The sequence below is a fragment of the Macaca mulatta genome, chromosome 4 (genome assembly GCF_049350105.2).
Source record: "Macaca mulatta isolate MMU2019108-1 chromosome 4, T2T-MMU8v2.0, whole genome shotgun sequence".
NCBI lineage: Eukaryota > Metazoa > Chordata > Mammalia > Primates > Cercopithecidae > Macaca > Macaca mulatta.
This window is the reverse complement of record NC_133409.1, coordinates 150164508-150180781: the sequence shown is the minus strand read 5'-3', so window position 1 is coordinate 150180781 and position 16274 is coordinate 150164508. Positions and strand designations below refer to the sequence as shown.

Genomic DNA, 16274 nt, shown 5'->3' with positions numbered 1-16274 from the left:
ATTTTTATTAGAGACAGGGTTTCACCATGTTGGCCAGGATGGTCTCGATCTCTTGACTTTGTGATCCACCCGCCTCGGACTCCCAAAGTACTGGAATTACAGGTGTGAGCCACTGCACCCGGCCAGTGTTACTATTTTCTTAGTGCTTATATAGGTTTAGGTTATGTGCCTACATGCAGTATGGCATTCACCTAAGTCTAATGGTAACTAATTGTGTTTCAACTAGAAGGTCAGAGGCAAAAAAGTTCTTGCTAAGTCTGATTAACGTGTGAGGGTCCCAATACCTTCAAGGCCTGTCTACTGTGGTACTGGAGTGATTATTTCTATCTTATCTCCTTTACAGCTTGGTGCGGAGAGCTGCCTTAGATTCTCCAATGAATCTATTCAAACAGCTGCCTCTGTTACCTTGACTTGTCTCAGATATCATCGACCCGAGACAGGTCCTGGCACTAGGAATGTAAGACTGTCTCTACTATTTTGACTTGCTCTAACAAGGGAAAAGCCCATAGCAAGCCTCCTACTGACCATGTGTTTCATTTCTAGCTTTGATGTTTGGGCACCGATTTCCCTAGGTTTAACTATTTGCTCAATGTTAAGGCAATGCTGTGGAAATTTATCTGTGTAACTGGGGTGCTATGCAGGCCTGTCTGTGTGACTGTCAGGGAGAATTGTGCCTGCCACAAACTGACCCTCAACCATTGGGTTTAGAAACTTGGAGGTCATTTGTGACTCTGACATGTGGTTTAAGTAGAGTGGTGGGGATGAGAGCCTGATTGAGGGAAATTCAAGAGTGAATGAGATGTGAGAAAGTGGAGGCAGTGAGAAGTTTTGTTAAGTGGAGAGAGAAGCGGAACACTGAGGGAGTGAGCTGGGTCAGGGGAGAGTTTTTAAATTTAAAAATGAATGCATTATTTTATACATGTAAAATTATAATTTATATGCACAAATATATATGTATTACAAAGCATAATTATGTGAACAGCAGGCAGCTTAAGAAGTAAAATCTTCCCAGCAGGGCGAGGTGGCTCACACCTGTAATCCCAGCACTTTGGGAGGCCCAGTTGGGTGGATCACCTAAGGTCAGGAGTTGGAGACCAGCCTGTCTAACATGGCGAAATCCTGTCTCTACTAAAACATTAGCCAGGTGTGGTGGTGCATGCCTATAATCCCAGCTACTTGGGAGGCTGAGGCAGGAGAATTGCTTGAACTTGGAGGTTGCAGTGAGCTGAGACTGTGCCACTACACTCCAGCCTGGGCGACAAAGCGAGACTCTATCTCAAAAAAAAAAAAAAAAAAAAAGCAAAAAACAAGAAGTAAAATCTTCCCCAGTATAGTTGAGGCTCCCTGAATTTCCCTTTCCAGATTTCTTTTCTGCCAAAGGGTAAGCACTATTCTCTGAATATTGTGCTTTTACTACATAGGTGAGTAGCGAAAGAGTTTTTTTCTTTCTTTTCAGAGATGAAGTATATTATAGCATGTTTGTATAATGATGGGAGTGTTGCAGTAAAGAGGGGTAAACTGATTAAGCGAGAGAGAGAGATAGGGGATAATTTCAGAGTAACATCTCTGAGCAGGTGAGAGGGAACAGGATCCTGGGGTACAGATGAGGTGGCAGGTGGGAGCACAGCTTCTCTGCAGTAGAGTTGCATGTAGACTGGTGAATTTGGGATGGGACCGTGAGGAAGTTCCTTTCTGAAAGTTTCTGTTTTCTCACTGAAATAGGAAGAAAGGTCATCATCTTGTGAAGTTGTGGTCTCAGATTTGGGGAATGTGAACCGAGTAGGGAAAGGCGAGCTGATATGCCACACTGAGGGCCCGCAGGAAGCAAGACCAGTCAGTATAACAGTGTGTTTCTCCCCAGCTGCTGAATGCAGGTGTGGAGCAGGCAGAGTGGGATTTGACCAGGGATAAAATGTGTCAGAGGAAGGGAGGCCAAGAGTGCAGGGTGAGGGCTGAGAGGCGATTACCGTGTTGAACCTTGGAATCTAAACTGGGTAATGAGGAAGTGAAAAATTGAGATCAAACAACAATAAAAAGTAATAGAGTCAGTGGATGGGAGGCCCAGAGCGGGTTGAAGAATTTTTGGGATAGGGGTACGGGGGAGCAACATGAAAAGACTGGGGATGAGATTTTAGAAGGGCAGCAGGTATTGGTGGCAACCAAGTTGAAGGTATGGCATGGGGAGAGAGGGAAGCAGGGAGAAATAAATCACTGCAAGAGAAGGGCAGGGTACTAGAGAATCTGCATGAACATTGAAAACATAAAAATAATAAAACGGGGCCAGGCACTGTAGCTCACGCCTATAATCCCAGCACTTTACGAGGCTGAAGCAGGTCGATTGTGTGAATTCAGGAGTTTGAGACCGGCCTGGGCAACATAGTGGGACCTCGTCTCTATTAAAAATCAAAGGCCAGAGGCCAGGCCCAGTGGCTCATGCCTGTAATTCCAGCACTTTGGGAGGCCGAGGCAGGTGGATCATGAGGTCAGGAGTTCGAGACCAGCCTGGCCAACGTGGTGAAACCCAATTTCTACTAAAAATACAAAAAATTAGCCGGGCATGGTGGCACACGCCTGTAATCCCAGCTACTAAGGAGGCTGAGGCAGGAGAATTGCTTGAACCTGGGAGGTTCAAGGTTGAACCTAGGTTGCAGTGAGCTGAGATGGCACCATTGCACTCCAGCTTGGGCAACAAGAGCAAAATTCCGTCTCAAAAAAAAAACAAAAACAAATAAACAAAAAAAACAGGCCAGGGCGGTGGCTCACACCTATAATCCCAGCACTTTGGGAGGCTGAGGCAGGCGGATCACCAGGTCAGGATATTGAGACCATCCTGGCTAACACGGTGAAACCCCGTCTCTACTAAAAATACAAAAACAAAATTAGCTGGGCGTGGTGGCGGGAGCTTGTAGTCCTAGCTACTTGGGAGGCTGAGGCTGGAGGTGGGAGAATGGCATGAACCCAGGAGGCAGAGCTTGCAGTCAGCCGAGATCGCACCACTGCACTCCAGCCTAGGCGACAGAGCAACGCTCTGTCTCAAAAAAAAAAAATTTATCTGGGCATGGTGGCAGGCACCTGTAATCCCAGCTGCTTGGAGGCTGAGGCAGAGAATTGCTTGAATCCAGGAGGCAGAGGTTGCAGTGAGCTGAGATTGTGCCACTGCACTCCAGTCTGGGTGACAGAGAGAAACACCGTCTCAAAAAAATACAAAATAAAAATCAAAAAAATTAGCCGGGAGGATCACTTGAGCCTGGGAGATCGAAGCTCAGTGAGCTATGATCTTGCCGCTGCACTCCAGCCTGGGTGACAGAGCGAGACCCTGCCTCAGAAGAAAAAAGAAAAAAAGAAAAAGAGGCTGGGCTCGATGGCTCACGCGTGTAATCCCAGCACTTTGGGAGGCCAAAGATCAGGAGTTCATAACCCGCCTGGCCAACGTGGTGAAACCATGTCTCTCCTCAAAATACAAAAATGAGCTGGGTGTGGTGGCGGGCGCCTGTAATCCTAGCTACTAAGGCTGAGGCAGGAGAATCAATTGAACCCAGGAGGCGGAGCTTGCAGTGAGCCGAGATTGCGCCACTGCACTCCAGCCTGGGCAACAAGAACAAAAATTCTGTCTCAAAAATAAATAAATAAATAAATAATAAAAATAAGAAAATGAAATGAGGTGGAAGTAGAGTGATCAGGTGCTGAATCTTCCATTGTTGAGGGGAATGATGACCCAGAATCTAATCATGGGGGAATGAGAGCACCCATACAGATGTTATAGGAAGGCAGAGCCTCTCCTAGAGGATGGAGTCTCTGTCAATAGAGCTGCCAGAGCCAAGGGTATCACCTGCAGAGGGAGGTGAGTCAGTAGGAAGAGGATCACACTGTAACATTTTATTTCCTCTTGAGGGAAGAGTTGGGTGAGGTTGAGAGATCTGAGATTAAGAAACAAACATTCCTAAGGAAAAGCAAAAGAAAGCTAAGTCATTTTTTATTCATCTCTCTCTCTGCCTAATTCCTTTCAATTCAATTGAGTTCAAAGATTGGTAGAAGAGGTTTTATCTGATGAGGATGGGAAAAACAGAGATAAGCCAGATTTGACTCCTGCCTTCAAGTAGCTCACAAGGTAAACTGTATAGGTCCAGATATCAGGTGGGAAGAGATGAGAAAATATGCAGATAACATGAATCTTAGATCTAGATACTTTTCTCCTAAAGAAAATTGCTTGGATTGAAGTCATTTTTTGGCCTTTCCACTCTCCCTGGGTGGTCCTTAAAGTGCCTGTAAACCTGTGATTCCCAACCTTGGCTGCCCTTTGGAATCACCTGGTCATGTCTTAAATACTGATGCCTGAGTTCCACCCCCAGAGATTCTTTTTTGTTTGTTTTTGAGATAGGATCTCACTCTGTTGCCGGGCTAGACACAGTGGTGTGATCACTGCAGCCTCTGCCCCGCAGGCCCAAGCAATCCTCCTGCCTCACCCTCCCAAGTAGCTAAGACTACAGGCGAGCCATGGGACTTGGATAATTTTTTTTTTTTTTTTTTTGAGATCGAGTGCCTCTCTGTCACGCAGGCTGGAGTGCAGTGGTGCGATCTGGGCTCACTGCAACCTCTGCCTCATAGGTTCAAGTGATTCTCCTGCCTCAGCCTCCTGAATAGCTGGGATTACAGGCACATGCCACCACACCTGGCTGATTTTTGTAGTTTTAGTGGAGACGGGGTTTCACCATGTTGGCCAGGCTGGTCTTGAACGCCTGACCTCAGTTGATCCACTCACCTCAGCCTCCCAAAGTGCTGAGATTATACGTGTGAGCCACCGCGCCCGGCCTAGGCTAATTTTTAAACTTTTTTGTAGAGATGGGGTCTCACCATATTGTCCAGGCTAGTCTCGAACTCCTGGGCTCAAACGATCCTCCTGCCTCGACTTCCCAGAGTGCTGAGATTACAGGTGTGAGCCACTTGCACTGGGCCCAGAGATTCTGATTTAATTGTTTTAGGATGCGACATGGGCTTTCAGATATTTCAGTGCTGCCCAGTGGATTCTAATGTGTAACCTGGGGTAAGAACCATTGCTCCAAGGAATGCATGAAGCTCTGTTTGGAAACCCACTACTTTAATCTAGCCAAGAGGAAAGAGAGACGCCTTTTTGCTACAGTGAGGGATGAATTGATCCGGGCCTTGAAATATATTATAGATAAAATTTGACCAAGTAGACAGGCAGATGTGAGGAGGTGGAGAACATCATGAGCAAGAGCCTAGATGTGGTCTAAAGCCTCTGAAACTTGTGACAAGCTGCAAACAATTTGGTTTATAATAGGCAGAGTTTTGGGAAGGAGGTCTAAGATTTGGGAACAGCTGGGCAAATACCTGGAGGTGGGAATGATGAGTAATTCAGTATGGTTAGAAATTAGAATGAGCAGAGAAGCTGGACAATTTTAAATTATGGAAGCTGTTAAAGGCCAGATTAAAATTTTGTAAATAATTGAGTAGGCAATAGGGAACCCTGAAGGGCTTTTGAGCAGTGGAGTTACATAAGTGTGTTTAGGGAGGCTGATCTGACAATAGTGTGGAGGGAGACTTGAGGTAGGGAGAGGTAGGAAGTAGAGAGACCTGTTGGGAAAGCTGATGCAATAATCCTAACGAGGTAATTTTTCCAGCAAGGGCTGGGGAAAAATTACAGATTCAAAAGACATTGTGGTGGCATAACTGACTGGGCTTGAGAGCACACCAAAAATAAGGCAGGAGGGAGAGGGAGGAGGCAGCAAATTTCCAGATAAGGAAGAGTGATTGGGAAAACGGTCTACTAAGAGAGACAGGGAAGCAGGTTTTCTGTGGCATTTCATCAGTTCGTTTTGGAATGTGTTGATTTTAGAGGACCAACAAGCATCGTCCATGTAGCTATGATCTGCAGGCACTGGAAAGAACGTCTGCATGTAAAATACAGGTTGGAAAAGCATTTGATCAGCTGAGTCGAGTGAATGAGCTTTTCAAAGGAAAGTCTCAGAGAAGGGAAAAAAATCAGAGATGGACACTTAGCTGAAGGGAGGAGAAAAAGCAGGGAGGGAAGGTAGAGGCGGAATGGTTAGAGGTCTGTGTGGAGGTGGGGTGAAGGGAGGTCATATGTTTCTGAACCTGGGTGTGTGGGGAATTCAGGGTAAAGGGACAAACGGGAGGGTTTAGAGAGGCAGAGTACTGTGAAAATGCCATTGATTTGGGATCTGGGTAATTGGTTGCCATTTGAGAGAGAGATTTCAAGAGAATAGGGTGTGGATGCATATTTCAGTAAGTCAAGAAATAGTGGATATGAAAAAGAGACATATACAGACATATCTCTGATAGCAATATTCCTGGCCCCCCCCGCCCCCAGCTTTTTGGGATGGAATTTCACTCTTGTTGCCCAGACTGGAGTGCAATGGCGTAATCTCGGCTCACTGCAACCTCTGCCTCCCGAATTCAAACGATTCTCCTGCCTCAGCCTTCCAAGTAGCTGGGACTGCAGGTGCCCGTCACCACGCCCGGCTAATTTTTTATTTTTAGTAGAGACAGGGTTTCACCATGTTGGCCAGGCTGGTCTCGAACTCCTGACCTCAAGTGATCCACCTGCCTCGGCCTCCCAAAGTGCTGGGATTACAGGTGTTAGCCACCGCACCCAGCCACGAATTCTGTTTTTCAAGAAGTTTGGTAAGGTACACACATTAAATCCAAAACATCCAAGGGAGAACCCATGATATTCATGCCTCACCCTACCCTCCTCCCACATCTCCTATCACGTCTCCTATCTCAGTGCATAGCTAACCTTCTAGATTGTAAGCTCCATGAGGTCAGGGGTCACACCTGCTGTCTGGATGGACATCTCAATCAGCATCCAGCATGGAGTCTGCATGTTGCATACATGCATAAATTCAGGATAGGACCCTGTCCTGTGGGTGTACAACCAAAGACCCAAGCCCACTGCTGGCGCCATACCTTAATCACCACTCCCCTCACAAAAGAGGCCTCTTGGTTGATCTCAGGGTAGGAGAAGGCAACTAGTCCCAGGGAGACTTGAGAGGCCATTGACCTCCTCCCTGTGCTCCCACAGCAATCTGCTCTCTTTGCCTTTCCTATACCCCCTACAGTCCAGCATGTGGGGCTCTAATCCAAGTTGTCTGCCACCCTCCAGCCCACAGTCAGGAACAGCTATGGGCAGCTGGCATCTTTTCCTGGCCCCCATCACTCTATCCTTGACCATCTTCTTCACCATGGTCTGCCCTCTCTGTCATCTTGCCTTCCTGGAGTTCTGGGGATAGCAGGGAATGGAAAAGGGGTACTGGGGAAATAAAGCCTCACTGAGAAAATAAAGCCTTACTGAGAATGGACCCTAAGGTCTTCCCTGGTGGGTTCCCAGGGAGCTCCCCTCCATCCCCCATATTCATATGTCTCTCTGGCGATCTGGGAATCTGTCTCCCTCACGTTAGTCTCTGTCGGGTTTTCTTTTTTTTTCCCCTGGAAGAGGAGAGGAAGGGAAGTGAAAGGGGGAACCAAAAGCGGGGAGGGTCTTTGCGGGGCCGCAGTCTTTGGAATTGCGGGCAATAAATCAACTAAGTCTCTTTAATATTGTCTTTCAGAAGTTCACACACACTCACACACAGATCAGAACAAGGCGGGGGCCGCCGAGGGGAGCAGGGAGCGGGGACTTGGGAGGTCCCATAGCCTGGATTCCCTTCTGCCCGGCTGCCCAGGGGCTGGGATGGGTGGAAGAGAGTATTTACAGAGCGTTTACAGGCAGGTTTCTTATCCCAGGGAGAAGGATCCTACACCAGGAACTTCCCAAATGTCCTTAAAAAAAAAACAAAAGGAAAGGTTCTGGGATTAGCAAGAAAATAGGCAGAGACCTGGGTGGAGGGACGAAAATGTACTTGGAAAAAACCGCAGTGTGGGGGCGCTACTACCCCAGGGCTCGGTCCTTTTGCAGTAAGAAAGGGAGGAGTCTGTCCGTCTGTGAGCGAGGCCTGGAGCCACAAACCCAATCACTGGACTGAATCACCCCGCGGAGAAGAAAAGAAGGCGGAGCCTGCCGACCTGGAGGCGGGGTTTTGTCTGAGTTGGGGCGGAGCTTATAGAGGAGGCTGGGTTTTAGGGACAAAACCGAGGTTGCTCGGCTGGGGGCGCTACACTTTGAGGGTGAGGGGACCTGGAGCGACTGAGGGTCCGGCGTTTGGCCGGAATCCCGGAAAGCGGCGTCCCTGGGACTGTGGGTTTTGGAGGGGTTCCTGAGGAACTGGATTCGGAGCTTGCTCGCAAGGCGAGACGTTCCGTGGAGGCGGAGTTTACGATGTATCCAAGTCTGACGGCCCCAGAAGCAGGTGTGCAGGGCGCCCATTGGGTCCGCGGTATGACTGCAGAAAGAGCCTGGGAGGTCGAGGGGCGCAGAGTGGGGCCGGACCGGGGGCGTTTTTAGGGATCCCAGTAGTTCTCGTGGTGCTGCGCGGCGATGATGATGACTACGGTGAGGATGGTACAGAGCACCATAGCCGCGATGCCCACGGCCAGGGAGATGAAGGAGAAGTTCCGGGCCTCGCGTGAAGCGATCTCGGCCGACACCATGTCTCCGCGGGCCAAGGCCGTGCGCACCTACGGGGGAGGGGTGGGGGAAGGAGGTCAAAGAGCTGCAGCCTCGTTCGAACGTCTCAGCCTTTCTCTGAGATGGCCCCAGAACGCCCAGAACTCCCTGCCCCCGTCCCCAAACCGAGTATACCCCTGCCCCTTACCTGCACTGCCTTGAAGATGGCAATGATGCCAGTAGGCCAGAAGCAACAGATGGTGGTCAGCACCGCGATGGGCATGTAGTCGTGTGGCGGGCGCCTCGGCTCCAGCAGGGCCAGCCCTGGGCCCTGGGGCGGCGGGGGGAGAGTGGAGGTCACGCCTGTCCCCCCTGGGGTCCCGCCTGCATATGGCTGTGGAAGGAAAGTTGGGGGTAAGGGGCATCACTCCGACCCTCTCCCAGCCTACCAGCGTTGGGCGGCTGGCAAAGTGGCTTTAAAAGCACAATTTTTCCTATGGCTTCTCAAAGCACCCACTACCCTTCCAGAACACCCATAAATTCCACCTAAGCCCCTCTCCTCCCTTCCTTGCTTCATTAATCACCATATTCTTGGGCTTTCTACATTCTCTCCCGCAAGGTATGGTCCCACTGGGGCTGTCCTGGCCTCACATCAGACCTTGTTTCTTCCCTCCAGACACCTACCAGGCGTCCCCTACCCACTTAGTCCCACGCTTCTCCCACATCCCTCTTGGTTCCCAGCTTCCATTTTACCCCCGCCAGGCGGTTTCCTACTTTCAGACCTCCTCTGAACCTCTAGGCTCCGATCCCCCTCCCAGGCCCTGACTTTGGGCCCCAGTAGACTCCTACTCCCGGATGTCTCCCTAGTCCCTCCTGTCTCAGGCTCCCTTCTTTTTAGGGCTTGTGCCGGGAACATTACCTATTTCCTGCCCTTGTTCCTCTATCCTACCAGCCCCCTGCGTACCCCCAATTTCAAGTCCTGCGCGCCCCCCTCTTTCCCATGTCCCTGTCTGCCCGGCACTCACCGTGCCCACCGGGTAGACCGGCACGTAAGCAGTGCAGGGCTGCAGCTGCAGGGGGTATCCGGGTGCTACGTAGCCCCCCAGCGGCAGCGTGCCCACAGTTCCCGCGTGCGTGGGCACCACGAAGCCAGGGGCCTGGGCAGTCTGGGCTGGCGCCGGCGGGGGCGGGGCGGCGGCAGCGGGCGGCGGCGGGGGAAGTGGGCCCTCGAAGCGAGTCTCCTGCAGGTAAGGGTCGGGTGGCATGCGGGGCAAGGTAGCGCAGCCGGGTGGGGGTGCCCCGGCAGCAGGGCCGGGAGGGGCGTGGTGGGGGGGTCTCGGCAGCGTGGCGGAGGAGGAGGGACCGCGCTGAGCGGTGGCCGCGGAAGATGCCAGGCCCCCTGCCCCTAAGCGCGGGAGGGTGGCGGTGCCAGACTGATGGTAGTGGTGGTGGTGGTGATGGTGCGAGGAAGGGGCTGCCTGTGGCGGTGGGGCTGGGGGTTCGGCTGGAGGCTGAGGGGCATTGTAGGGCGGTGGAGAAGTGTGAGGGACTGAGTCTGGGAGTCCTGGGGGAGGTGAGTGGAGGAGAGGATAAGGGGAAAGATGACACAGTGATGAGTTGAGAAGGGGTAAGGGGAAACACAGCCGGTCAGGGATGGAGAAAGATAATGGGAGATACACATAGAGAGAGACAGGTGAGAAACCATCTCTAATTTGAGGGGCAAGAGAGGGGCTGTATCTAGGCCATCTGCCCCCGCTCCTTCTTCCTTCCAATCTAGTTTTGAGGTCACAACTCTCGTCTGCTTCTTTTGTGTCTTTTTCATCACCATGCACCCAGCTCTCACCTGCGAGACCCAATCCCCTCTCCTTTGCTATAGCTGCCTTTGGGCTGGCCTATCCGAGCTAGTTCTGTGTGTGCGTATGTGTAGACATGCAACCCTGTGTTAATATGTGCTCAATTCAACAGTTGTATAAACACATGTGGGATGACATGTGTTCCCCTCTGCTATTCCTTCAGTGGGGGGAGGAGTGCCCCAACCTCTATGAGAATCTCAGGACCTCTTTTAGGAAGGATTAAGAAAAGCCCTCTGGATTTTGCTCCCTTGACAACCCCCATCTGGTCATGTCTCCATATTTCTTCACAGGATGTCTCCATGCCAGCCAGTGACTGTCCATCTGTCACTCCCAACGATGCCATCCCTGCAGAACCTGGCTGTACCTTCTTCACCCTCTCAACCTACCCCCCTGCCCATGTTGTTGGCAAGGGTCAGAGGCTGCGACTGGAAAGAGGAAAGGAAGAGAAAGGGGGAGACAGAAAGAGGAGGGGGACTGGGGGAGTGTTGAGAGCTGGAGAGAAGGGAAATGAAATAGAACTACAGCTAAGGAGGGTAAGGGAGGGGGTTGGGGCAAGGGGGAAGGAGAGTCTGGAGACAGTGGAGGGGGTGGGAGGTTTTGTTATTGTTTTTACCTGACTTTTCGGATGACATGCCTGCGGTCTCGCTGGGACAGGGTCCCTGCAGCCGGAGTGGGGGTCCCTGGCCGGTGCTGGAGTCTGGGTGCTGGATGGCGCAGCCGGCAGCAGCGCAGAGATGGAGAGATGAAGGCAGCGGCGGGGGGGCGGGGGGGGGCGGGCGGAGGGAGAGCGGGGAGGGGGGGAGCTTAAAGGGACCGAGGCGAGGGAGGGGGAGCGCTTCAGACGTTTCCCACTTGGTCTCTCTGCTCTCGGACCACCTCTCTTCTCCTCTCACCCTGGCATTCAAGCCCCCAGTTTGGGCTCCTTTGGAGTTGTCATGGAAACACGGAGGCTAGACCAGGCGAGGCGGGTGGGACTAAGGAAAGGAAGGAGGGAGAGAGAACTCTCTGGAGTCTCCCCCTCCAAGACTCACTTAGTGATTATTTTGTGGGAGGAAGTGAACAGGTTCTCAGTGGAGTTAATGACCCAGGTGCCTCCAGGGGCACGTTGTCTCCCCGTCTTAGCTCCCTGCAAGGTGCCAGGGTCTTCTCTCAAATCCTTGGCCCCAGTTTCCCCCTATTTAGAAGAGATAAATACTTGTGTGTGAGAGAGAATTGTGCAGAGTTCAGAACTGCGATGGTCTGAAAAGTTCCCAGGATATGGTGAACTTGCCAACCTAGCAGTAAAGAGGGAGGCCCAGGTCTGTAATTCGGGGGGAGCTGGGCCTTGGGGGGAAAAGGGAGAGAGAGTTTGGGCGGTGTGCATACATACCTTCTTCATCCAGGACTAAGGAGCTGAAGCTCTTTTGGAGGGGGTAGGGAGTATGACTTAACTGCTCATTTCTGGCAGCTCTGTTGGTAATGTGTGCTGGTTTCCCCACTTTCCCTTTGCTTTTAAAGAGGCTGCTTAGAGTCTCTGGGCCGGTCAATGTTCAGATCCATTCCCTAAACCCCCCTACTCCCACCAACCACCTCCCACCAAGACGCATCTCCACCTCCTGAGTCGACCTGCGGTACAGCGTTATTAGTCTTTTTATTTGCTTATTGCATCTTGGGAACGCGTGGGTGGGTGAAGGGAGCAAGGATAGGAAGTCTATGGAGATTTACACCAGTTTTTTTTTTTCTTTTTTTTTTTTAAACAAAAACACAGCCAGATAATCATTATTCTTCCTTTACACCCCCTCAGCCCCCACCTGGGGCAGTCGCTCTCCCAGCTGCGTCCCTTTTCGTCCGTGTCCTAGCGGAGACTACAGAGCAGTACAGAGGCTCTCGCTGAAACCAGTCTCAGGCTCCAGAGAGTCAGATCACGGCTTCACACCAGTCGTTCTGGTCACTAGGCGTTCGCGTGAGCCCTCAACCCCTTACCGCCACCCCATCGTCACTCTACACCACTCCGAGAGCAAAATGGTTTGACTGAGACAAATTTAGACCAAGCAATGACCTTGTCAACAGAGAGAGGGGTTCAGACATGCTGAGAAATCCTTCTCTCTAGAGAAACGTCTTTAAATGCTAAGTAAAAACCCTAACAAGTAAAAGCCCTGAGGCACTAGGGTGTCGGGTAGGGATTATAGGCGGAGAGGTGGGACGCCTGAGGGTCTCGGTAGGGAGCCACCCAGAGATAACTCAGAGAACCACATTGTGGGGGTCGCTCAGGTTGAAAGACTGGTCGAAATTACAAGGGCATGAGTCAGCGCATCCCTATGCGCCCTCCGCCCCTTGGGGGTGGGTCGCTTATAGGGAGGGGAGTAGAGTAGGGCAGGAGAAATTGGGCCAGGCTGCACTTAGCTCAAGGGGCCTCGAGGACTCTCCGCGTCTCTGGAGACAAGGGCACTACACGCACTTCAGAATGAAGAGTTGTAAGTCGCTGACCTGGGGCGGACTGGAGGGTGGGGTGGGGGTGGGTATTGAGGGGCAAGCCCGGGCTGGCATCAGCCCTCCAGGCCACCCTGCCACTCACCCAGCACACGGCAAAATGCAGAGGACTACCTTTCCCTGGTCCACCCCCCGGCCGCCCCTTGGGGAATGAAAACTTCGTGTTCCGCTGCGAGCCAGACGCCTGTATTGGGAAGTGGGGAGAATCAAGGCGGGGGAAATCGGACCTTTGGGTCGCTGGGGGCAACGAAGCCTGGAGAGGCCTTCTTTCCATTCCCAGAATATGTTTGCTGCTTTTTCCTCTCCCCACCAGCCTAAATGGATCGCTCCGCCTAGTTCCTCCCCAGCACCAAGAGCGCAATGGAATATTCCATTGCCCCTCCGGTACTGGGTCTGTGTAGCCGGGAACGCTCGCGCGGTTGCCAGAGAAAGCCCCGGACGTGACGGATTTGCGCGACCCCAAGCAGCCCGTCCTTCCCCCTCCCATCCGTCATTCCCCTGCGCTGTCTTTCCTCACCCTTCCCCCTCCCCCGTGGGTTCCAGTCCTGGGAGAAGTAAACAGCGGGTGGAGCGAGGCCTACGGACCCAGGCCAGGTGGGAGTTTGCACGCTTCAAGGGGCCTGGGCTGCTGCTCGGGTATTACAGAACTCCGCGTTGTTCATGGCTGGGAAGATGCTTTCATCCCTGAACCTAGGGAACAAGTCCCCCGAACGCTGAGTTGGGGGCGGGACTTCGGGTGCGCGTTGGTGCGTCAACGTGGTAGGGGGGTGTGTTTGTAGGGAGAGGGCTGGAGTAAGTTAAAAGTAGGCTATTTTGTGACAGGGACCTGGTGAGGGACCTGGTGTGGGACCGAGAGGAGGTGGCTTGATTGCCAGGCGTCTGTTCCGAGGGAGGAGGGTGTTGCCATCTCCCTCACAGGCCTTTATCACCCTTTTCTCAGGCGGGAGCATGCTGGGGCTCTGGGGGCAGCGGCTCCCCGCGGCGTGGGTCCTACTCCTGTTACCTTTCCTGCCGCCGCTGCTGCTGCTTGCAGTCCCCGCGCCCCACCGCGCGTCCTACAAGCCGGTCATCGTGGTGCATGGGCTCTTCGACAGCTCGTACAGCTTCCGCCACCTGCTGGAATACATCAATGAGGTCTGGCAGGGGACACCTGGGTGCAGGGCGTTAGAGGCGTCTACTGTGGCAGGGGAGGGAGAGCGGGGAACTGAAAGCCACCCCTCTGGGCCTGCCCAGTTCCTCAGGGAGCTGGTGCTGGCGTGGGGGAGAGTTGGGGGACGGGATCCCTGGTTCTAGCAGGGTACAATAGACCTGTGGATGCGGGCCAGGGGTGGCGTGTGGGAGCTTCTTAGCCTATCCCCGGTGGCTGCATTGCCCCCTTCCCACAGACACACCCCGGGACTGTGGTGACAGTGCTCGATCTCTTCGATGGGAGAGAGAGCTTGCGACCCCTGTGGGAACAGGTGCAAGGGTTCCGAGAGGCTGTGGTCCCCATCATGGCAAAGGCCCCTCAAGGGGTGCATCTCATCTGCTACTCGCAGGGTAGGCGACTCCCCTGCCCCTAACTCCTAAGCCCTATCTGAGGCTTGATCCTTATCTGAGGGACACTTCCTAGTGTCCCTTTTTCTGAACCACATTGCTCCAGGCACAACCCTGGTACCTGAGCCCTTCCTTTCTGACTTCCCTCAGCACCTGGGTCTCATCTCTGTCTTGAATGGGAGGGAGGCTCCCTACACTGCTACCCCTTTGTTTCCTATTACCCATGGTTCTTGGACATAAGGGCAAATGGGGCAGGTAAAAACATCTTAGAATGAGAGGCAGGAGGCCCAGCATCTAATTCGGGCTCAGTCACTTATATGATGTGTGACATTTTGGCACAGGGTGTGCCTGCCTTCCGTAAGCCTCAGTCTCCTTTATGTACAGTATGTGTGTGTGTGTGTGTGTGGCAGTGGGGGTGGGGGGTGCTGCTGGCTTTGCTGTCCTTAAGTGTCTGCCCAATGTGGTGTTCTGCCTACAGGGGGCCTTGTGTGCCGGGCTCTGCTTTCTGTCATGGATGATCACAATGTGGATTCTTTCATCTCCCTCTCCTCTCCACAGATGGGACAGTATGGAGGTGAGTGGGCACTAGACCCCACAGAATGCCCTGAGTTTTGGGGGAACAGAGGTTTATGGTCACTTAACTGCCATTCTCTTGCCAGACACGGACTACTTGAAGTGGCTGTTCCCCACCTCCATGCGGTCTAACCTCTATCGGATCTGCTATAGCCCCTGGGGCCAGGAATTCTCCATCTGCAACTACTGGCATGGTGAGTGGGGATGCTGAACTGGGGCTTCCATGGATCAGGTCAGTTGCTTCCACCTCTGCTACAACCAATAGCAGTGATAACAATAAAGATAACATTTATTGAGCTATTTGAACAGGATCTGTTCAGAATTTCTTTTTTCTTTTTTTTTTTTTGAGAAGGAGTCTTGCTGTGTTGCCCAGGCTGAAGTGCAGTGCCGATCTTGGCGCACTGCAACCTCCGCCTCCCAGGTTCAAGCGATCCTCCTGCCTCAGTTCCCCTAGTAGCAACTTGCTATTGCTGGGATTACAGGCAGGCGCCACCACGCCCGGCTAAGTTTTGTATTTTAAGTAGAGATGGGGTTTTGCCATATTGGCCAGGCTGGTCTCAAACTCCTGACCTCAGGTGATCCACTCGCCTCGGCCTCCCAGAGTGCTGGGATTACAGGTGTGAACCATCGCACCCGGCCCAGAATGTTTTAAGTGTGTCACCTTATTGCCTTAGAAGGTTTAGTCTGTTGTGGGAGTCAGCAAACCTTGTCTATAAAGGGCCAGAGAGTAAATATTTTTGACTTTGTAGGACATAGAGTCTGTTTCACAACTCCTCAATTCTGCTGTTGTAGTGTGAAAGCAGCCATGTACCATATGTGAATGAATGTTCCTGTGTTCCAATAAAACTTCATTTACAAAAACAAGTAGCGGGCTGGATTTGGCCCATTGGTCACAGTTTGCCAACCTCTAGACCAGACCATGGGACCAGAATACTTGGGTTTGAATCTTGACCCTATTGGGTGACTTTGGGCAAGTTACTTAACCATTCTGTTACTTACTCAATTTTCCTTATCTGTAAAATATTATAGCATGTACTTCACCAGGTGGTTGTAAGGATTAAATCAATAAATGAATGCAATGTACTTTGAATAGCACCTGGCTCATATAGTAGATGCTAGATAAAAGTACTTGCTATTGCCAGGTGTGGTGGCTCACACCTGTAATCCCAGCACCTTGGGAGGCGGAGGTGGGCAGATCACCTGAGGTCAGGAGCTCAAGACTAGCCTGGCCAACACGGTGAAACCCCATCTCTACTAAAAATACAAAAAAATTAGCTGGGTGAGGGCACACGCTTGTAATCCCAGCTACTTGGGATGCT

General features: G+C 52.0%; 2 protein-coding genes across 9 annotated transcripts in view; one reads left to right on the top strand and one right to left on the bottom strand.

The window, feature by feature from the left end:
• Positions 1-7558: 7558 nt before the first annotated feature.
• On the bottom strand, positions 7559-12279 carry PRRT1 (proline rich transmembrane protein 1). 2 transcript variants are annotated; one of them, XM_077998938.1, is made up of 6 exons: positions 12168-12279; positions 11271-11351; positions 10991-11081; positions 9550-9765; positions 8733-8918; positions 7559-8595 (listed from the first exon to the last, which is right to left on the bottom strand). In XM_077998938.1, exons 2-6 carry the CDS (start codon positions 11276-11278, stop codon positions 8419-8421), a joined length of 678 nt encoding a protein of 225 aa, XP_077855064.1. In that variant the 5' UTR covers positions 11279-11351; positions 12168-12279; the 3' UTR covers positions 7559-8418.
• The window catches only part of PPT2 (palmitoyl-protein thioesterase 2), a 15229-nt gene continuing 7089 nt past the window's right edge, over positions 8135-16274 (top strand). Inside the window, exons 1-6 of one of the 7 annotated variants that reach the window (XM_028847694.2) lie at positions 12209-12830; positions 13160-13440; positions 13787-13980; positions 14232-14385; positions 14861-14956; positions 15042-15149. In XM_028847694.2, the coding sequence (XP_028703527.2) occupies positions 13795-13980; positions 14232-14385; positions 14861-14956; positions 15042-15149 (544 nt within the window). In that variant the 5' untranslated portion in view covers positions 12209-12830; positions 13160-13440; positions 13787-13794. Of the gene's footprint in view, positions 8328-12208; positions 12831-13037; positions 13593-13786; positions 13981-14231; positions 14386-14860; positions 14957-15041; positions 15150-16274 lie in introns of those variants that run through there. The other 6 variants (XM_078000408.1, XM_078000410.1, XM_015136044.3 and 3 more) reach the window with 6 other exon arrangements.

What these genes read in the sequence shown, in the direction of transcription:
- PRRT1 (XM_077998938.1), bottom strand. An exon ending in CATGTCATCCGAAAAGTCAG is followed by an intron (nt 9,766 to 10,990) that starts GTAAAAACAATA and finishes CCTTACCTGCAG; the next exon opens with GAGACTCGCTTCGAGGGCCC. An exon ending in CCATCTTCAAGGCAGTGCAG is followed by an intron (nt 8,596 to 8,732) that starts GTAAGGGGCAGG and finishes CCTCCCCCGTAG; the next exon opens with GTGCGCACGGCCTTGGCCCG.